The 21,684-nt window shown below is 43.2% G+C and overlaps 1 protein-coding gene across 1 annotated transcript in view; it reads left to right on the plus strand.

The window, feature by feature from the left end:
* Positions 1–21,684, plus strand: part of BCR (BCR activator of RhoGEF and GTPase) — a 93,722-nt gene that overhangs the window by 62,293 nt on the left and 9,745 nt on the right. The window contains 13 exon segments of the mRNA XM_080986559.1: positions 1,027–1,195; positions 2,404–2,523; positions 3,914–3,989; positions 4,654–4,758; positions 5,316–5,390; positions 6,852–6,949; positions 8,718–8,849; positions 14,971–15,030; positions 16,978–17,087; positions 18,160–18,299; positions 18,802–18,936; positions 20,535–20,640; positions 21,368–21,530. Coding sequence (XP_080842685.1) covers positions 1,027–1,195; positions 2,404–2,523; positions 3,914–3,989; positions 4,654–4,758; positions 5,316–5,390; positions 6,852–6,949; positions 8,718–8,849; positions 14,971–15,030; positions 16,978–17,087; positions 18,160–18,299; positions 18,802–18,936; positions 20,535–20,640; positions 21,368–21,530 — 1,489 coding nt within the window.

The raw sequence follows: 21,684 nt of genomic DNA on the forward strand, positions 1-21,684 counted from the left end.
CATAAGGGGGTGGGGAGGAAAATATTTAAGAAGAGCTGGGCAACTGCCAGGTGCAGCAAAGGCAAAGCACCAAACTGGAGCAGAAGTGATCCTCCCAATGGAGAGGCCAGCCCTTGTTCTTCTCCAGCTCAGATGCCTCTGAACATGTGCAGGGTGCCTTTCCATTACCTCTGAGAAACTGCAGACAACCAGATTAGGAGGGAGGACTTCCACTTAAGAGGGTGCAACTGCCAAGCATGTTTGAGCTCCTCTCTTTGGTTTGGAACCTCCCAGATTGATTGCTGTCTGTGCTGCTGCATAGGGGCCTGCCCTTGGAAGCCGGAGCTGGCACAGAATCCAGCTTCTAAGTATGGCAGTGCTGGTGGTAGTACACCATCTAGCAGAAAGAGCATACGGTCGTACCTTGATTTTCAAACAGCTTAGTTCTCGAACGTTTTGGCTCCCGAATGTCGCAAACCTGGAAGTGACTGTTCCTGTTTGCAAACTATTTTTGAAAGCCAAATGTCCGACTGGCCTTCCATGGCTTCTGATTGGCTGCAGGAGCTTCCTCCAGCCAATCTGAAGCCGTGCTTTGGTTTTCAAATGTTTTGGAAGTCAAACGGACTTCCGGAACGGATTCTGTTCGACTTCCAAGGTACGACTGTATATGTCAGTCAGAGAGCCATGCACCTCCTCACACTGGCCGCTTCCATGGAAACCCAAGTTTATTTCCTTGCATTTCAACACATTTTTCCTGACTCGGGTGTTAGCATTCATCTCAGGAAAATGAACATGTGAAAGGCTTCCAAAGGCCAGATGGATTTTACAGCATTCTGGAAGGTGTTTAGGCAAGTTGTCAAAAGGAAAGATTCCTTTTGTAGTATGGGCCTGTAACGTTGGAATGCCTAAGGCAGGGAGCGGTTTACCCTGGCTAAACTTTGGGGCTGCTTCAGGGAGGAGGACATCGTCCTGCAAGTCTGTGGGGGCTAAGCTGCTTAAGGGGAGCAGAGGGGCAAGCTGGCTAACACTCTGCTTTCCTACTTGCAGGAAAAGCCAGCAGTATGACTGCAAATGGTACATTCCACTATCAGACCTCAGCTTTCAAATGGTGGACGATTCAGAGGCAGTGCCGAACATCTCCCTTGTGCCAGATGAGGAGCTGGATGCTATGAAGATCAAGATTTCTCAACTGAAGAGTGACATCCAACGGGAAAAAGTAAAAGCAGAGGGGAGGAGGAGAATAAGAAATACGAATAGTGTTTGGCAGTTATATCTGTGCTACTGGCTCACATTTACGCCTCCCCCACCCCTTTTCAGGGAGCAGCTGGCAGTACTGCTACCCCACCACCAATTGCTCAGCTAAGCATTCCTGCAACAAAACAGCCTTCCCAGTCATGCTTGGGTTGTGCTCAGCCCAGTCATATGGTATGAAGAGCCCCATGCACATTCCTGAACTGTACCAAAGGCAATATAGTGTGAGAGGCTTTCTGCTGTAGGAAAGATTGGCTACACTTTGAGCCAAACTCAGAATTAGGGATGGTCCACTTCGAGCATCCAGAAGAGTGAACACTGTTTAGCTGCTGCCTCGAGCTCACATCCTTCTCACCGAATGGCTGAGTGGTGGTGGTGCTAGTAGCAGTGGCAAGAGCAGGCAATGATGAGTGTGGAGCTCTCACTGGGGGTATCCTCCACTCCTTCCCTAGCACCCATGTGAGTGAGGGCTGCTACGGCTGCCAGGGGAGTCCCTTTCACATGTTTGTCATTCCAGAAGCCCTGAGATGGGCAGTTTCCAGGCTGGGTTGTAGGAGCAGAGTTCTGGGTTAAGGATGTAGGTGAGGGTCACATGGGCAGGAAGCATAATGCCAGATAGAGCATAGGCACCATTATTATTATTATTATTAAGCTTGTTAATTGCTTTATACAATTAACTCAGAGCAACTTGCAAATAGCAAAACATATGAAAAACAAAATAATTAACAAAACAAAATAATTAAAAGGTAATCAAGCCATGAAAACAATCTCTCCATCCCCTAAGAGAAGTCACACCACCCTAAAGAGCCCCCAAAGGAATACCGCCAAGAGCTGCAAAGGAAAATGCACACTCAAATAGAAGAGAAACACCTTTGCATGGTGCCGAAAATATGTCTGTGCCAGTGCTAGGCAAGCCTCCCTGGGAAGAGAATCTGATAGTTAGGGGGCTACTACTGAAAAGGCTCATTGCTTTGTTGGCATGGGCAACTTTGCATGGGGAAAGATATTCCTTGGGGTCCTGAACCATGTAAGGCTTCATAGGTTAAAACCAGTAGCCCCACTTCTGGTTTAAGGAACCTAAATATTGAGATTCTTGTGAACCTCATGTTCCTGCATCTGTTGAGTTGTAAAAGAACATGATCTCATTACCTCTTGGGTTTTTTCCTTCCTCAGAGGGCTAATAAGGGCAGCAAGAATATGGAGAGGTTGAAAAAGAAGCTTTCGGAGCAGGAATCCTTGCTTCTACTGATGTCTCCTAACATGGCATTCCGAGTGCATAACCGCAATGGCAAGGTGAGAGGCCTTGTGGGCATCTCAGCTCACTGGCAAAGAATGGGGTCTGAATGGGGCTGAAAAGAGGAACCATGAGAGGTGGAGTTTTGTTCATGGCGTCTTGCACATGCCCCATAAAAACTGAGTGAACAGAGTATGCCTGTTGCACACTTAGTGCTCACTACAGAAGCAGCAAAATGAATCAATGGCTGCTTTCATTTTTTATTGTTATTATTATTTATTAAATCTGTATACTGCCCTGCATCCGAAGATCACAGGGTGGTTCACAACAGAAAATTTACTCCCATAGTATAATGAATGCAAAAAAAACCATTATCTCTGAAGCTGAAGGCTGGCAAATTAGAACATTAAGCCCAGCTGCTGGTTAATGGCGCAGGATCTTGTGATCTTTTGGGAGCTCTTTGTAATTGAATAGAATATGGGCAGAGCTGATGGCAGGCTGTGTAAACCCTTGCAAGGGAAACAGACTCTGGATTAAATGCTCTGTGCACTTTGTACCCTCAAAGACAGATGGCTTTGTTGACGTCATGCAAGTCTTAGCTGTTAATGTTGACACTGTTGAGACCTTCACCAAGATTTTCCAAACACAGGGAACTATTTTCTTCACATGTCATGAAATATATGCATTTATATAAAAAAACATTTCAACACTACCTGAAATGAACAACCTGGCAAGAAGGCAAGCATTCAAATGGCTGGTTTCTTTTGTTTGGGGAAAAAAGTTCATCAGCCTAAAAAAGGAAGAACAGAAAATTATAACCAGATTATTATTTTTTAAAGAAAAGACAAAAGACTGTGCAGCACTGTGCATTTAACAGACCAACAGGTGAAAGGTTATTTTCACTGTACAGTGGTACCTCGGATTAAGAACTAAATTCGTTCTGGAAGTCCGTTCTTAACCTGAAACTGTTCTTAACCTGAGGTACCACTTTAGCTAACGGGGCCTCCTGCTACTGCTGCGCTGCTGCTGCACGATTTCTGTTCTAATCCTGAGGCAAAGTTCTTAACCCAAGGTACTATTTCTGGGTTAGCGGAGTCTGTAACCTGAAGCGTCTGTAACCCGAGGTACCACTGTACTGTGAATGGTCACATATCCCCTAAGACACCAAACCTCAGGACATCATTCCTAGATGGTACAACTCAATGGCTGCTTGAGCCAAAACTTGTAGAGGATGACACATGAAGTTGATTTTTACTGTCCAGGAAAATGCTGTTAGTCTTGCAGAAAATTAAATAAAAATTGGGTGGCAGGGATATATGTTGGCTGTATTATGAACTTTGTATAATCTTATTTTAACACTTTAGATTGTTCTTTTTGTACATAATTTAACTGTTGGATAAGGCAATATAAAATAAATAATCCTTGGACCTCTTTTTGTCTGTCACTCAGAGTTACACATTCCTCATCTCATCTGACTACGAACGGGCAGAGTGGCGAGAGATCATCCGGGAGCAGCAGAAGAAATGTACGTGCCTATGCTCTGACTTCCCTAGGTGTGACTAACTGGCATCCTGGGCTTCGAGAAATCAGAGGGGGGATCTTGGGGCTGACCCTTCTGCATGTCTAAGGCTGAACATGCCACTCTTCTGTGAGAGGGTAGCCAAATGTCCCATGTGTAAATGTGCGGACCTTTCTTGACTGTGGTCTGGGTCAGATACAGATGTGTTTCTGTGAATCAGCACCTTCCAGGTGCTTCCCCTCCACTCCAGTGAGACCCCAAGGATGGGGACTCCCAGCATGCTGTCCACATGTAGGAAGAAACTTCTACAGTTCTGTGCTCAGTATTGTTGCAGTGATGCTACCTAGTCCAGCCATCATTCCCAGTAAGGAGCAGGTAACTTGTTGAGGGAGATCTCCAGGTTTATTAGAAGAGGGCCTTTCCTCTGTGAGAAAAGGCTTCTGCATGATTCCCACATGTGGCAAATCGTTTGGTAGGAGTTGGCTATCTGCTTGACCTTTTCTAGGATAACCGGGAATCGTAGTATTCTATTCCCAGGATCATTCCTGAGGGTCCCTTGTGGATGTCTTGGTGGCAATAATACTCAAAGCAAAGAAGTCAGCATTACCGGCCTACACCTTTCTTCCCAAGTTTGCAGGAGATTAAAAACCCATTCTCCTCTGAACTGTAGGTTTCAAAAGCTTCTCGCTGACTTCAGTGGAGCTCCAGATGCTGACAAATTCCTGTGTGAAACTTCAGACTGTGCATCACATCCCCCTCACGATAAACAAAGAAGGTGAGAACCCTGGAACCAATTGGCCTCATCTGCCATTGCTCTTGACTATCTTGCCTCCAACAGTGGGCAGCACTCAAAGGGACGATTTCCAAGTGGCTGTTAGTGTCTAATGTGTGTGTTGGATCTATACCATTGCATACCAATAAAAGTACACAGTCCCAGTTCACTTCCCAGGCATAGGCATGGAGCCAGCCACCAGCTTTAGTCGTCGTAATGGTGAAAAACAGTGTCTTAAAAAGGCAGTGGCTCACTCTCAGTCCAGAAGCCTTTTTCATGCTCCCTAGATTTTGGGATGTTGCGTAGTCTAATTTCTTATGCTCAGAGCTATAAACATTATGAAACTACATTTCCATAGATTATGGAGCAGATCTTTTCCCCAAGCCACAATAACATACATAGAAGGTTGTTAAATCTGGGATAAATGCGCTTATGGTCTTTAAACACACACATTCACGCCACAGAAATTGAATTTAACAGATATAGGGGGATTTAATCTGTCTTTCCCACTGAACTCCCAGAGCCAGTTTAACTATCACATTTATATGTTTTTAACACAGATGATGAGTCCCCTGGTCTCTATGGGTTCCTGAACGTCATTGTCCATTCAGCCAGCGGCTTCAAGCAGAGCTCAAGTGAGTGGTAGTTGCATGGTAGCTGTGTGTGAATGCAAAGAGCTGGATTACCGTCATGCTAAGTATGATTTGGTGGTGCAGCTAGCAACCAAATGAAAGCACCACTCTGGATTCAAGCAGGCCTCTGGTTGCCCACAGGGAGACGCTGCTGCTGCTGCTGCTGCTGCTGCTATAACAATGGAATATAATGTTATAGAAGTGGATGGGAGACCCTGAAGAGTTGCAGCCAGTCAGTGTAAACAGTTCTGAGCTAGATAGACCAAATGCTCTGTCTTGGTTTAAGGCAGCTGCTTCCTATACTCCTTTGTTGTCTGGCTTCTTGCACAGCCCAATCAATGCACTTTCTCTCTGCAGCTATATAGCTGGCACACATATGAAGGTGGTTGTCGCAACACACCTAGTTGGCATTTTTGTGGCAGTCAGGAGAGTTGACCTTTGGAGGGCTCAAGGGATGGGTGGCCAGCTGGTCTCCCATCTGGCCAATTCAGCCTATGCCGCTGTCTGCTGTGGGTGTGTTTCTGTGTGGGGAGTCTATCCTGGAAGCCTTTTAAAATGCACAGTGGTGACAGCTTGGTGACTGACGCCTGGCATGTTAGGAAGGTCTTCTACGACAGAATGAAATTTAATAAATTCTTCCATCATTTGAGGTTGGGTTTTACAAATCAACCTTGTGGGATAATTGTCAGGCATGAGAATGAGCTTGCAATATAATCTTTACCTTGGAGTGGTTCTGGAAACTGAGACACTTGAGGAGAGAAGAGCAGTCTGCTGGACTATATGGAACTGGCGGAAATGACTGGCAGAATCCGAGACCAGGGAGAAGAGTCGGTGGAAGAAGACTGGAAAAAATTTAAAGACTATTTACAGAAATATTGTAAAATTAATGAATGTTAGAAAAATGTTGGAAGGAAGTTATTTAGTAGAAACGTTATAAGGAATTAAGTATAAATAGATTAATAGAGTATTAAAGGAAAAATAAGGTTAGAATGAGTTAAGATAATTATAGGATAGAAAACAGAGGAAGATGGAAAGGAATTGCTGAAATAATTAATAGAAGTGGAATACAAAAAGGGAGGTGTGAGGAGGTCGTGGAAATAAGTGAATGAAAGATGGGATAATGAAATTGTTTGATTGATTTTGTTTTGTTTTGTTTTGTAATGTTAGTTTAATGTATTGCATTGTATTGACTTTTTAGTGTTTACATTTTTGGAAAAGTAATAAATATTATTTTTTAAAAAAAAGAGAAGAGCAGTCCTCATCCTCAAAATATCAGGTGTCAGCAGAGACCACCATGGAACTGAAGGAAGCACCCTACGCTCCAAAGTGTAGATCACTGTTGCATGGACTAACCAGTAGTCAGATTGAGTGTGAGCACATGGTCTGACCCAGCTGACCAAGGAAACTGCAAGAGATGCTGGTGACCCTAACTGAGCCATTGCTTCTTTGTCTTCCTCCTCCTAGACCTCTACTGCACTTTAGAAGTGGATTCCTTTGGGTACTTCGTGAACAAGGCAAAAACGAGAGTTTACAGAGACACAGCAGAGCCCAACTGGAATGAGGTAGGCTGTAGTGGTGCTCTGGGCTTCTTCTGATCACCACCTCTCATAGAGTCTTTGACAAGAGGAGGCCAGTGGCTCTGTTTGTACAGATTTAAAATGCTTTCTCCTTATGTGGTGCTTCAGGGAGGTTCCTGTATGTTCCTGTAGGAGATTTTTTTGTCATGGCCTGCTCCTAATAGGATGGGACCTTCATCTTACTGCCACTGTCTGCGTACAAATGGTTCCAAGACCCATTTGAAAAGTGGTCATAACGAAATTCAGCTGTCTAATTTGGGGGCCAAGTGTGGCAGTGCCCTTGTGGTCCCCTCCCATTTGTTTCAGTAAAGGGGGGGGGGAGAGAATTATCCTTTTGGATTTCCCCCTCTATAGGCATCAAACTGTTTTGATCTAAATCCACCTCTTTAAAAATTCAGCAGGAGAGCATAGTGAGTCTTAGATGTGAATGCCACAGTTGCATCTTGTATGTGGACAGAGTCCCATCAGAGGAAAAAGCAGGGTATAAATAAATAGTATAAAAACAACAACAACTGACCACCATCACAACTGACTTGCAGCATTAACTGAGTGGGGAAAGTTCAAGGCCAATGCTGGGGCTTGCTTAGAGTGGTTAATCTTGGGCTGTATCCCTGAGGGCTGCTTTTGAGTAACAGTGAATCAGGCAGCTCCGTTGAATTTGTTTTGAATGACTTATGAAAGTGAAGGGGAAAGTAGCCAGAAGCAGAACAGTCTCTCTTTTGAGAACTGGGCAGTGGCACAGCTTGCAAGAGCAGCTGCCTCTATTGCTGTTTTTTATTCTAGTACAGCCTTCCTCATCCTGGTTCCCTGTAGATATTACGGACTACAATTCTCATCAGCCCCGGCCACTATGGATGTTCTGTCTGGGGATGTTGGGAATTGCACTCCAAAACATTTGAAGGATGCCAAGATGGAAAGGGCTGCACTAGAGGGTTTCAGTGTTCTTATTTAGAGACCTATTACAATAGTTTAGCTCATCAAGATTTTTATTTTGTTTAACAAAGTGTACATGCCACTTACTCTGTGGAAATCCTCTAAGTAGTTTACAAAAGATCTTTCCTCAGGAAATATGGAAGTTGCAGTATCTTTCCTGGCAAAGCCAAGAATTTGTCTCCCTCTGGAACAGACCCAAGGATGTGACAGTCATCCTTCACATATGTCTTATGGTCTAATCCTCTCAAAGGTCTTTTATGTCCATGCTTTAATTGTATTTTACAATTAAATTTAATTGTATTTTACAATTGTAATTTACTTGTAATTAATTGTATTTTACAATTAATTGTATTTTTAGGTTTTTAATACCTTTCTTTGTTTCATATTGCATTTTTTATTGCTGCCTTTCTTATGTTAGGGGGAGGCTCCATAAGTTTAGTTAATAAAAAGCCCACCTCCCATTGCCAGCAAAGTGCACAACCCCCTCCTTGGGGAACTATCTTATAGATTATGCAGACAGAAAGCTGGTTTGATTGCACAGAAGTTGTTAGTTCTAACTCCCCAGGTGGAAAACAGAATGACAAAATCTTCAGGGTGCCCTTTCATGATTTCCCAAGAAATCTCTGTGATGTTAGGACTTTGAGAGCCACAGCATGGGCAGTCAGTGTGGTGCCTGCCAGATGTTGTTGGACTACAGAATCTATCATCTTTGGCCATTGGCCATGCTGACTGGGGCTTATAGGAGTTGTCCAAAGCATCTAACTATCCTTGCTATGAAGAGTGAATCTCGACTAACTCAACTGCTGTTCTCCTGCTGCAGGAATTTGAGATAGAACTGGAGGGTTCACAGACACTGCGAATCTTGTGCTATGAGAAGTGTTACAACAAAACCAAGCTTACCAAAGAAGATGGAGAGACCACAGACCGAATCATGGGCAAAGGCCAAATCCAGGTGGGCTGTTGGAATATATATATATATTTGTAAAGGCAAGATGGCCATGTTTCTTTAAAGCATAGGGTCAGGAACAGGTGGCCTTCCAGATGTTGGACTTCAACCCCCATTGACCCAACCCAGAATGGCCAGTGGTGTTGGGAACATCTGGAGGGTTGCAACTTCCCCATCCATAATTTAGAACATCATATCTGTACAGGATATCTGAGCTCCATGTGCATTGATCCACAACCCATAAAAGGCAAAATGGGAGCAGCCATGGTCACACAGAAAGGTGGTGAGAAGCCCAATGTAGTAATGCTGGCTGGGGCTGCTGGGAGTTGGAGTCCAAAACTTGTGGAGGGCACCAGCTTGGGGAAAACTGCAGTAAGAAGTAAATGGAGAGGAGTGACTGAAAGCAGGCTACCACCCCTGTTTGGAGGACGTGCTCATCTGAATAAACCACTTAGGTGCTTGATCAGCCTTTGGTCTTTTCCTGATGATATATTTCTTCATATCAAAGCATGCCCTTGAGAAAATCTAGTGTTCTTTCTTTGGAACTTGTAAGACCTCTAGATGATGTCAGACATGAAGTTTTCCATCCCTCTCTCTGCTAGAGCTGGGTATAAATTATTCTTGCTTAACTATCCAATTGTGTGTTGCTAATCCTCTATTATCTTGACTGGAAATCTCACCCTCTCACTTCTGGGATTTGTGAATCATGCAGCACTTTGTATTGTGGTGAATGCAGTGAGCCTTGGTGACTAGAGCTAGGGCTGTTTATTAACTTTACCTCTCTCTCTCTCTCTGTGTGTGTGTGTGAGAGAGAGAGAGAGAGAGAGAGAGAGAGAGGCTGGTTGAATAGGAAGGAAAGCCATCAACTGACTCTGTGTTTGGAAAAGCACGGCTGTTTTCCCCAGAAGCAACAGGCAGCAAATTAATGTTTCCTGTTCCATCATTTTGTCTCTCCGTCTCTGGAAAATGAGCAGCTCTTTTCTTTTGTTGGGGTTTACGGTTTATTTGCTGGAGGTTTCCGTAGAATGTTTACATTGGAATTTGGAGGTTTTGCTTGGAATGTAAGACCTCCAGCTTTTCATTCATGCTACAGATTGAAGCTACTTGCTGTCACTCTGCAGAGTATGTATGTCACTTCCTGTAGCATTTGATGTCACTGTTAAAGTGAAATCCAAGGTGTGTTCTATGTGCTCCTTCAGTTTTTAAGCTCATTTTGCAGAATACAGTGGTACCTCTGGCTGTGAACGGGATCCGTTCCGGAGGCCCGTTCGCAACATGAAAAGCCCGCAACCTGAAGCGCTGTATCTGTGCAGGTGCGCGGCACGATTTGGCGCTTTTGCGCATGCAGTGAACCTGGAAGTAAACCTTTCTGGTACTTACGGGTCGCCACGGGACACAACCTGAAAAAAGGTAACATGAGGTATGACTGTAGTCCACCTACTGGACCTCTTAACTTCTTACCTGTCACATTTGTACATATACTCTATCTGATGGAGTAGAACCCTGTGAAAGCTTCTGTCACATCTGTTATGGTAATAAGAACATAAGACGATCCCTTGCAGATTTCCTGGTCAAATTAAGAACTCTTTCCCACTAAAACAAACTTGGCCGCCCTTCAGCTGCTTTGGCCTACAACTCCCATGTCGCATGACTGTATGCTAGAGCTCATGGGAGCATTACTGTACTGCCTGAGGCTGACGGGAGTTGTAGTTCAAAACTGCTGGAGGGTACCAGATTGAAGAAGGCTGCACTAAATCAACAAGGCAGTAGCTATGCAGAAAGTGTACATACTCCTCTTGCTGTTCAGCAGAACCCAGATGGTGCAAAGTTGGTGATCTAGATGTGACACTAGCTCCTAGCTGCAAATTCCTATTTTCAGCAGTCATATTTATTTGTACTATGATAAAGTCTCTAACTGTAGGATTAGCAAGACCTCTATTCAGCAGTTCTACTTCAGCAAATTTTCTACTTGTCTTTCTAGTTCACACTGTGGTCTTCAGCCCCTAAAATATCTGCATTTCGTTGCCAAGATTTCTTCTAGCAGTATCTTTCAAATCTCATTTTGCAATTTAACATAAGCAAGTGAGCAGATTTTCTGGCATGTATAGATCTTTCTAGTATCTCTTTGGCGATTGTTGGTTTTTCAGAGTACATGCTGCGATAGAGTCTGAGAATGTCTGTGTGGGTAGAAACATCTCAGCATTCCATAACTGAACTAATAGTATCTTTGACTTGTTACTACCGAGATTAAATGGACACGTGCATTTTAATCCCATTTCTTCATGATTTTGGTAGCATACAGGGTCCTCCTTTTTGAGAAAGCACCAAATGTGTTTGGGGTTCCTTGGCTACAAGTTAACAATCTAGATACTTTTTATCTTCAATCCTTACAACTGCATTGTGGTCTGTGAGATGAAGAAGCCCTCCCACAAAGCCAGCTGGCATGCGGATTTCAATTTGGGGCAATTGCAAGACTTGCCATGTAGTAGCAGAAAAGTGAACATGTGAATTCACCCAAATGCATGCATGGTGTCAGTGGTGCACCATTGTGATTTTGCCACTGCTTTGTTGCAGGGAAATCATGGTGTCCATGCAGAACAGTTGTCCTCCACACGGGTGATTCAGTCACACTATAAACAGGATTAAAAGAGTGACATTTATGTCTGTTAAAACTGTTTGCTACCCACTTTTTTGTTTTTATTTCCAGACTGGCTGGCTGGTCTGCCTTTCCCCACTGCACCACCCTTGTTGATCATGTAAGCAGCTTGTCTGGCCAGCTTGGAATGGCAAAGCTGCTGTTACGGAATGTAATTCATTTAAACATATCCTTCCTGTTGTATCTTTGTCATTCCTCCCAGTGGCCTTATCAGGGCTGATATTTCCTCCTCCAATGGGCCAGTTAAATATTTTTTTTCCAAATCTTCTTTTTTTAGCTGCTTCTTGTTTAGGTTCTTTAATAGAAGCACAATACTAGACTGCTGGTAAATTACTCTACATTGGGTGATTATTTTTTAAAGGGGGAGGACCCGTCACTCAATGGCGTTAGAGCATATACAGTGGTAACTGGGATGTGAACAGGATCCATTCCGGAGCCCCATTCGCATCCTGAACAGAACGTAAGATGTGACTGCGCATGAGTGGGTCACGTTTTGCCACTTCTACGCATGTGTGTGACGTCATTTTGAGCGTCTGCGCATGTGCGAGCGACGAAACCCGGAAGTAACACGCTCCGTTACTTCCGGGTTGCTGCAGAGTGCAACCCGAAAGCGCTCAACCTGAAGCACATTCAACCTGAGGTATGACTGTACTTTTATTTATTTATTACATTTATATTCCACCTTTCCTCCATGTATCTGGCATGGATGCTTTAGTTGACATTCCTGCATTGCAGGGGATTGGACTACATAACCCTTGGGAACATTCTAACTCTACAATTCTATGATTCCAAGGAGCCCAGGGTGGTGCGCATGCTTTTTCCTCTCCTTTCTGCAGCCTGGTGCCCTCCAGATGGCATTGGGGGGGGGTTGATCCTTGGGTCCCTTTCAACTCTATGATTCTAAAGCACATTTAGATGGCATCTACGCATATACACGAGCATTTTGAACTGGGAAAGACTTCTTGAAAAAGAGATGGACTTTTTCTGAGTGCTTGCTGGGAGAGCTCATAAATACAAAATTGATTTCAGAATGAATTGAATGAAACTCTTCCGTCAGTAGTTAAAAAACCATTGAGTCTTGCATTCTTGCATTGAGTCTTGTATTCGTGCTCTGCTGCTGGATGCAAGAAGGTGGCACTTGTTGCGTAGAAGTACCATTTCCTTCCATAGGTGGCACTTCATGCCTAACTTTGGAATCTCTGCCCTCATCCCAGACAGCTTTTACCTGTTGAATCCCCAAAGAATACATCAGGCAGCATTTTCACTTATTTATGTAGAAGATTCACCACCACCCCAGGTTTTCGTTTTTCATAAAAACTCAAAGTGACTTACAGTAAAACATGCCTGTTTTAGACATGAGTTGCATTTTAGGTTCTGCAACTTTATATGGCACAGAAGTACAGGACATGAGCAGCAGGTGAATTGCATCTTGAGTCTGGGTTGGCTGTTCCCACTGTGAGAATGGTGTTGTGAAGGGCTACCCATGTCAGCTCCAGAAAGCAGTCGCATGGGGGTGGAGGTGAGCTCAGTAGTTCCACAAAGGAAACCAGATACTTCAGAAGCCATTTCCTCTCAATTCTGGGAAAATACAAAGCTTGTTGAGGGAAAATTCTGCCTCCCTTCCCATAAACTCTTTTGGGAAGGAAAAACAAACACCTCATTGGAACCTTGGCTGCCCAAACTGAAGTGGGCAGGTCCTCCAGGAAGAATATTCTCATTATAAAGCCCCTGGCAGAGCAAGAGTAGACTTAGAGGGACAACACTGGGCTTCAGAGCACAATAAGAGCACACGGCACAGTAAGAGATGTGGGAGCTGCTGATGACCCACTCCACCACTCAGGGAGTCTTCAAGCATTTCTGCTACTGCTGTAGCTGCAGGACTCTGCTGGATTTACCGAAGAAATGTACACATAACAGAAGCCACACTCTGTGGCCCCGAGTCTGTGGCAGAGTTCTACAAGGAAAGGTTGGCTTTACTCTTACATTCAGTCATTCATTCTCTCTCTCTTTCTCCCCACCCTCTGCCTTCCCATTGCTTTGTGCTGTATGTGTGGATAGAGAAACTGCTTCCACTTATTACACTTATTAGCAATAATAGTGGGGTCTCAACAGGCGGGGGCAAAGGGCTAATTTTCACAAACAGCAAATGAAGTGGTGAACCTGTGCCTGGACTGTGCCACTTCAGGATTTAAGTGGGGCCTCAGATTGTTGAATGCTCCTCCCTTTACAAAAAAAAAATAAATTAAAAAAATTCCTTGCATGTTGAAAACTTTCTAGCTGTTTTCCTGGCATGCTAGTTTTATGGGCCTATGGAATTTTTATGTGTGGAAGAGCATTATCATACAAACACACCCAACGAAGCTGCAGTCATCTGAGTGGCATAATTCAGAGACAGGTTTGCAACTTCACCTAGGCCCGAGAGAGGAGTTGGCCCTGAATCCCTAAAACTGATTCGGGGGCAGGCCAGAGGCAGGCTGATGAACAAGCCCAGCAAACCAGAATTGGTACCATGGACTCTGCTAGAAAACCTCCACTGGCTGGTCAGACAGACGTGTGTATTGTGTGCATTGAAATTTTTCTGATAAGGATAAAGGTATGTGTTGAATGTATTTGCTTAGCTTTGCAAAACTATGCTGCTTTCATGACTTTCGTTGTCAAACTTTCTGGAATCTTTTTTTCTCATGCAGAAGAGGGTGACGGATGACAAATGGTCTGAAAGGGCACTGAGGAATTTCTAAATCAGCCTTCCCCAACCTGGTGCCCTCCAGCAGTTTTGGACTACGGGGGCAGTTTGGAGCTATAGCACAAAACAGCTAGACGGCATCAGACTGGGGAAGACTGTTCTAGGGTATTCATGTTGAGAACTGTTGCGGTCTATAATTTTGCTATTTGTTTTAAAGGACAAGCTAGCAGGATTCTCCTGATATCTCTGATCCTGCAAATATGTGACCTGCATACTGGTCTAATTAAATTTGGCTCCCAGTACGTTTCCGAGCACAATTCAAAGTGTTGATGCTGACCTTCAAAGCCCTAAATGACATTGGCCCAGTATACCCAAAGGAGTGTCTTCACCCCCATTGTTCAGCCTGGACACTGAGGTCCAGCTCTGAGGATCTTCTGGTGGTTCCCTCACTGCGAGAAGTGAGGTTTACAGGGAACCAGGCGGAAGGCCTTCTTGGTAGTGGCACCCGACCTGTGGAACGCCCTACCATCAGATGTCAAGGAAATAAAATAACTTATCTGACTTTTAGAAGACATCTGAAGGCAGCCCTCTTTAGGGAAGTTTTTAATGTTTTAAGTTTTATTCTGTTTTTAGTCCTCTGTTGGGAGCCGCCCAGAGTGGCTGGGGAAACCCAGCCAGATGGGCAGGGTATAAATAATAAAATTATTTGACTAATTTATTTAAGACAATACATTCGCTTTGGCCTCTGCACCTGATTGCTAACTCACTAATAACTCTCCATTTTTCAGCTGGATCCACAGACATTGCAAGATAAAGACTGGCAACGCACTGTCATATTAATGAATGGAGTAAGTACAGACAATTCTAAAATGCAAGCTGGCTGCTCCTGACTGTTCCGTTCTGGATTGGATTTTCAGGTCGTGTGCTCCTGGTGACTGAAGACCCATACTCAAATGTTGTTGTAACATCTGCACACACATGCAGATGATGATATAAAACACTGACAGCAAGCTGCTTGCCAGGCCTGTGCAGCTGTTTACATGCCTGCTGAGGAGCCAGCTTTATAGATTGTTCCTTGTGTGGGTGCAGTCTCCATTAGCACACAGATACAGAGCAGCTTTGAGCATTCAATTGTTGCATAGGAACAGCATGTATAAATTTTCTATGTTGGAAATTCTGCCTTTGTATCGCCCATACTGCCAAAACACATAAGCTCTCTGTTAACAATCTGCACTTCTCCTGGATGCGGAAGACAGGAGAGTTTTATTTCTAATGCAATAATGTTACAGAGGATCTGGACGTATGCAGAATATGCACATCCTGTTCCTGGTGCAGCAACAGACCACCCTAGCTGTCTTTGTAGTCATGCAGGCTGCTTCTTGCACAACAAGGCCTTTCTCTGAAGCCTCAAAGCACTCAGCCTTATTAAATTGGCACCTTGACTATTTGGTCCTATTGATGCCTGGTGTGGAAAATCAAAACAACACTCACAACTGTGTGCCCTTGCAGGCACTAATTTTTAACAAAGGGGACGACAATGCACTCTGGAATTCTCCTCTGCAATTTTCACTGAAATGAATGGGAATGGCAGTGGCTTGTATTGGAGGACTTCTCAGCAGATCAAATGCCCGCCAGCGCTCAGAGCTGCCTGTCTGTAATCACTGAAGTCCTGTTCTCCCTTTTAAAATATATGCAATGTTTGCATAGTTTTTTGACAAAGAATGGCACATAGTGGAATCTATTTAGAACGGGCATCTGTGTACACTGTCTTCAATGAGCTGTATTAATAAGCTCCAGTTAACCAGATAAAAGTGGTTTAGTTGGGGAAACTACTTCAGATGAAATAGTAATTATTTCAGACATAAGTAGTTTTGAAGAACATTAAAATCTCATGCATCATGTAAAATCTTCTTTGACCCTCAGTTACAAGTTGTTGCTCACTGTGGTGTTAATGCTACTGAATACAGAAGTCTCTCTGCTCATTGAATATCAAATGAGACTTGCTGTCTGAATATTGTCTCTTCCTAGTGAGCATGGATAAGCTGCACATTATGCATAGCTGCTATTATTTATATACTTTATATTCTGCTTTTCACGTTGCCATGTACTTGGAGAAGCTAACACGTTTTCTTTTAACAAACAGTAAACCACATGTAAAATAAAACAAAAACAAACTGAGAAATGAAAATTTAAAGTAGTAATAAAAGCAGCTGTAAGACCCCTTACCTTAAGAGATTTTACCGAAACAATTCTAACTGTAAACTCCAGAAACAAAATTTTGCAAGTGTAAGGCTAAAAACAGGGATGGCTAACCTGTGGATCTCAAGATATTGAGCCTCAGTGATTGTGGGAGTTGTAGTCCAGCAACATCTGAAGACCCACTTTTTAGGCTCTCCTGGCCTAAAATCTTAGAAAAGTTTGGTTGACTTTCAGTTTGTATTAGACTCCACATTTCTTTCCACATTAGCTTTGTTATTTCTACCCCCTTTGACATTTTAGCTTGTTGTTTTGAAGTGTTAGAAGACTCTGTTTGTAATCACAAGAGACTAATGTGGTATGTAGTTGAGAAGGGGGTGCACTGTTCTGTGTAGTTTTCCCAAGGGAAAGCAGTTTACATGGAGTATGAAAGTAACTCAGTCTGACTGCGGAGCTCAGAACAGAGCAGGTCACCCAGCTGATGATCCAAACCCCTGTGCTATTCATTGTTACTCCTTGTGACTGTTTTTGAATGAGAGAAATCCAACAAGAATTTCTGTTGTTGGAAAGAGTAGCTATGAATCTCCTTTTTCTTCAAGGTTGAAGTGAAGCTGTCTGTGAAGTTCACCAGTAGAGAGTTCAGCTTAAAGAGGATGCCCTCCCGCAAACAAACAGGCGTATTTGGAGTAAAGATCGCAGTGGTCACCAAGTGAGTTATTTCATTATTTTTTCTTTTTAATCCAGGGTTTTTCCTTAAGGCCTTTCCCCTGACCTGACAGTGAACAAAAGTTAACACGTATAATTTGCCTGTTTTCTAACATAGTTTTGAGGGGAGGGGGAAGTATCTGTTTTGCAAGCTGCATCATCTTCATTGAGAGCTGCATAAATCTGCTTGGAACCCAAGTTTGTTTACTTTGAACATCATGTGCTATGCCGTGCTCCGGAACTAACCCTTGGTCTCTTCCTATCCTGTGAGATGACTCACCCTGGGATTTTCCAAGCTACCGAGCAGCCATTATGCACCACACTCAAAAAAACATTCACACCATCTGGATGGTGCTATATTAGTTTTAACCCCTGAACTTTAGTCATGATTCATTTGCCAGCAGAATGTTTACTGGCACTGGAGAACTTGGGAGGGAATCATTATTCTGTAGGCAGAAACAGGACTACTAAAGCACACATATTAAAGTGACATCTTTAAAAAATAGAGAAGTGGAATGAGGATTTTTAGCTTCCTCTCAGGTATCAACCTTACTTTGAAAAGAAAAGAAAAACACATGATTCTCTGGAGTCAGGTGAATGGTTTGGCACCCATGGTATGAACTGATGACTAGAATTTTATGGTGTTGGAGTGGGAGAATGTAGCTGCCAGTGCTTTGACCTCTTACTTTTCTGCACATCAATAAACTTTGTACTTTTGAGCAGCATGGCATATCAGGGACTGGCAAGTGCTTCAATATGATACTCACAAGCTTAGGGGCAGATCAGAAATAGCACATAACTTTGAAAATGATAAATAGCTGTACATCTTGAACAACAGTTTTATTGTTTTTATTTCTTGACATATTAATGCTGTAAATTTGTATTAGTATTACTTTTGAAAATAAATACAAAATGATACTGGGGGGTGGGGGGAAATGTCTGCCTTCAAATGCAGGCACCCTCCAGTTTTTCCACAGAATCAAAGGCAGTTTGAAATTGCTTTCTTGCTTGTGTTGTGTGTACATTCACACATAATTGTTTCCTTTGCCTTTACTGAACTGGACCTCTTCTTGCAGGAGAGAGAGATCAAAGGTGCCTTACATTGTGCGCCAGTGTGTCGAGGAGATTGAGCGTCGTGGCATGGAGGAGGTGGGCATCTACCGAGTCTCTGGCGTTGCCACCGATATCCAAGCTCTGAAAGCTGCTTTTGACGTCAGTGAGTATCAGCTTCTAAGGTTTTCATTTCCACTAAAAATGAACAGAGTCAGTGCTCCACTCACTCTACAAACAGTTACTAGGGCCAGTCTCAATGGAAGTAGTTCAGAAAAGGAAGTGATCTGCAATGCAGTTGTTTCTAACGTACATGCTTTAGCTTAACTGCGAAATGAATGTTGTTTACATTTTCAAATCGAAAAGAAGCTGGTTCAATGCATCAAGCAGCAGTATTTCTCAAGAAACTGCGAGATAGGTATGCATTGTGGCTAACTGTCATGTGTGCACTGTTTCAAACACCAGTGGTGGCAGCACACTGGAGACAGGGTAAATGTTAATGAGTACACAGCCAGAGTGTGCAAGCCCATGGCATATTACTGATCCTCCAAAAGATCTACCATCATTTTTGAATTGAGCAAACAATTTCAGCAGAGAGGAAGTTCAAAAGCAACGCCCAAGTAGCTAAAAATTCTGCTCCCCTCACATCTCCCCTCCCTCTATTTCAGATAACAAAGATGTCTCCGTCATGATGAGTGAGATGGATGTGAATGCCATTGCAGGGACCTTAAAGCTCTACTTCAGAGAACTGCCTGAGCCCCTCTTCACAGATGAACTCTATCCCAACTTTGCTGAAGGCATTGGTGAGAATTTGATGACTAACAAACATACTACTTCAGGATTGCTGAATCAATTGGGAGGAAATGTGACTGAAGATATTTGGCAGAAACTCCTTCAGGGTATCCTCTTACCCAAAATAATGCAAGAATACTTAAAGCATTAGAAATGTAACTGCTTTAGAATCGTTAACATTCCTAATGTTTTAAGTATTTTAAATTGCAACATTTTCTCGTAGGGGAGTGTTTCCAGGCTGCTGATAATATTGTTGCATCTTCCAGACTTTCAGATCTGCAATCCCCTTTTTTGAAAAGTGCCAGCCAGAACTGTACACTGTTTTCCATTTGTGCCGTAGACAACAATCCCTTTCCTGATAATACCTAGCATGCAATTGGGCCTCTTTTTTCATAGCTGAGGCTAATAACTGGGCCAGGTTTGGCTCTGCAGTCTGTGAGGCACAAGTTTGTAATGTATTAAGTTTCAGCCCTTCTTTAGGAGGCAGCTTCTAAACCAAAATTAGGTCAGTTCCTGGACCTCTGTGTAGCTTGATACTGCAGAGGGAGGGAAGGATTCAGCTGCCCAAGAGAAGTTAGGGCAGCAGAGTTCGGGATGGATTGGGGGAGCAGTGAGGATGTGCCTGTATTGAGCTTGGTCTCTGGATTTTAATTTTTGTAACTTGAGTGAAACATATTATGTACTTTGGGCACTTTGAGACTTGCTATTTTTGTTTGGGGGATTCAGTCACATACTAGTAGATTCAGGTTACACAGTTATAGATTATTGAGAGGACTTGCACAACAAGCCTGTTTCCTCAAAACATTGAGGACTCAAAACATTGAGTGACATGAATACGCACTGGAAAGTGTGGGATAACACTCACTTTGACACAAAGTTATCTAACTTCCCAGCAAACAAATCAGAATGATCAATAACAGACATAATCTAATCTCCCCACAGGCAAATAAGAATAAATGCACAATAAACAAATTGTCTGGATGCAACCTTTATTATTGTTAACTGTTATTTATATAAGATTGCTCAATAGCATAAGGTTTTGCTCAGAGCAGACCCATGGAAATTAATGAACTTGATTTAATTTCTGTGATGCTACTCTGAGCAAATAACATAGGGAAAGACTGTTGACAGCAATAATCTTTTTTTTTTTTGTTAGTTCAACACCACTCTTTGTTATTTCATTCAGAAATATGAAACGATAAAATACGATTAAAATCCAATAGAGTGGTACCTCAGGTTACATACGCTTCAGGTTACAGACTCCACTAACCCCGAAATAGTACCTCGGGTTAAGAACTTTGCTTCAGGATGAGAACAGAAATTGTGCTCCGGCGGCGCGGCGGCAGCAGGAGGCCCCATTAGCTAAAGTGGTGCTTCAGGTTAAGAACGGACCTCCGGAATGAATTAAGTACTTAACCCGAGGTACCACTGTATTATTTTTTAAAAATCATAAAATGGCCTGCAGCCTAAAGGCCTTTCAGAATTTTAAAAAATCTTCACTATAACGATCATAAAAGAGTGGGAGGAGCCAGGCTAGCCTCCCTTCCATGCCTTGTGAAGCTGCATTGTGTGCTCCCATTCTGACGCTTTCCCCCCTCTCCTCCTCTAGCACTTTCAGATCCAGTTGCTAAGGAAAGCTGTATGCTGAACCTACTGCTGTCTCTTCCAGAACCCAACCTTGTCACATTCCTTTTTCTCCTGGACCATTTGAAAAGGTAATGCTAGATGTCCTTTTACAGCATTGACCATCTCTCAGTACTTACTGTGGAACTCCTGGAATGCATTCCTAGGCATTGTTGGGAGTAATAACTGAATGCATATGGTTAATAGACCTGGTCAAGACACCTTTTCAGCTTGGCTCTAAGAGAAACTACTGCTCTGAGATGGCTCGTCTGCAGTGGTAGCTCCTACGTAGAAGTGTTGGGGTGTCATTCCTTGTCCTCATTCCTCTTGAACAAACCCCATGGATTGCTTGCCACTCTAGTGTTCTTATAAAATAACAACGTTCATACAAGTATTGGAGAACTGACCTAGGGCCCATCTCTGCCCTAGTTTCAAAATTCATATCAACCAAGATTTGAGGAACAATAACTTCTTCTTTTTTACTTCAAAGCTAACATTCATTGCAATGCAGATAACAGAATATAGTGAAAATCTGGCTTGCATAGAACTTTAGATGGACAGTCCTGTTCTTATCACCTTTGCATCTGCTGCTGCCACAATCTGTTATCACAAATAGCTTCTTACAGTGGAAAGACCTTGAATGGAGCACCTCTTGTCTTTGTTATAAAAACTAAACCATAATTTGCTAGGATTTGAAGTCTTTGCAAGGGTGGTATAAATGAGAACCATCTTCTGAGCTGCAGAAATGAAACTGTCTTTCTTTCTCTCTCTCTCTCTCTCTCTCTCCCTCCCTCCGCTGCCTCTACCCAATTGCTTCAGGGTTGCTGAGAAGGAGAACATCAACAAGATGTCACTTCACAATCTGGCAACTGTTTTTGGACCAACGCTGCTCAGGCCATCGGAAAAAGATAGTAAAATCCCTGCTAATCCAACTCAGCCAATAGCCATGACTGATAGCTGGTCACTAGAAGTCATGTCCCAGGTAAGGAAGTGGGATAGTCCAGGAAATTTTTTGCAACTTAATGAGTACATAGTGTCCCTAAGGCAAGGCAAAGCCCAGTGGCTCACCTTGTGGGATTAAGCTTGCTGTAGCTATCAGCCAGTCACTAATGTTGCTGAAAGTTTTGTCTGTGTTT

Source organism: Podarcis pityusensis (assembly GCF_964106645.2).
Source record: "Podarcis pityusensis genome assembly, chromosome: 16".
NCBI classification, from domain to species: Eukaryota; Metazoa; Chordata; class Lepidosauria; order Squamata; family Lacertidae; genus Podarcis; species Podarcis pityusensis.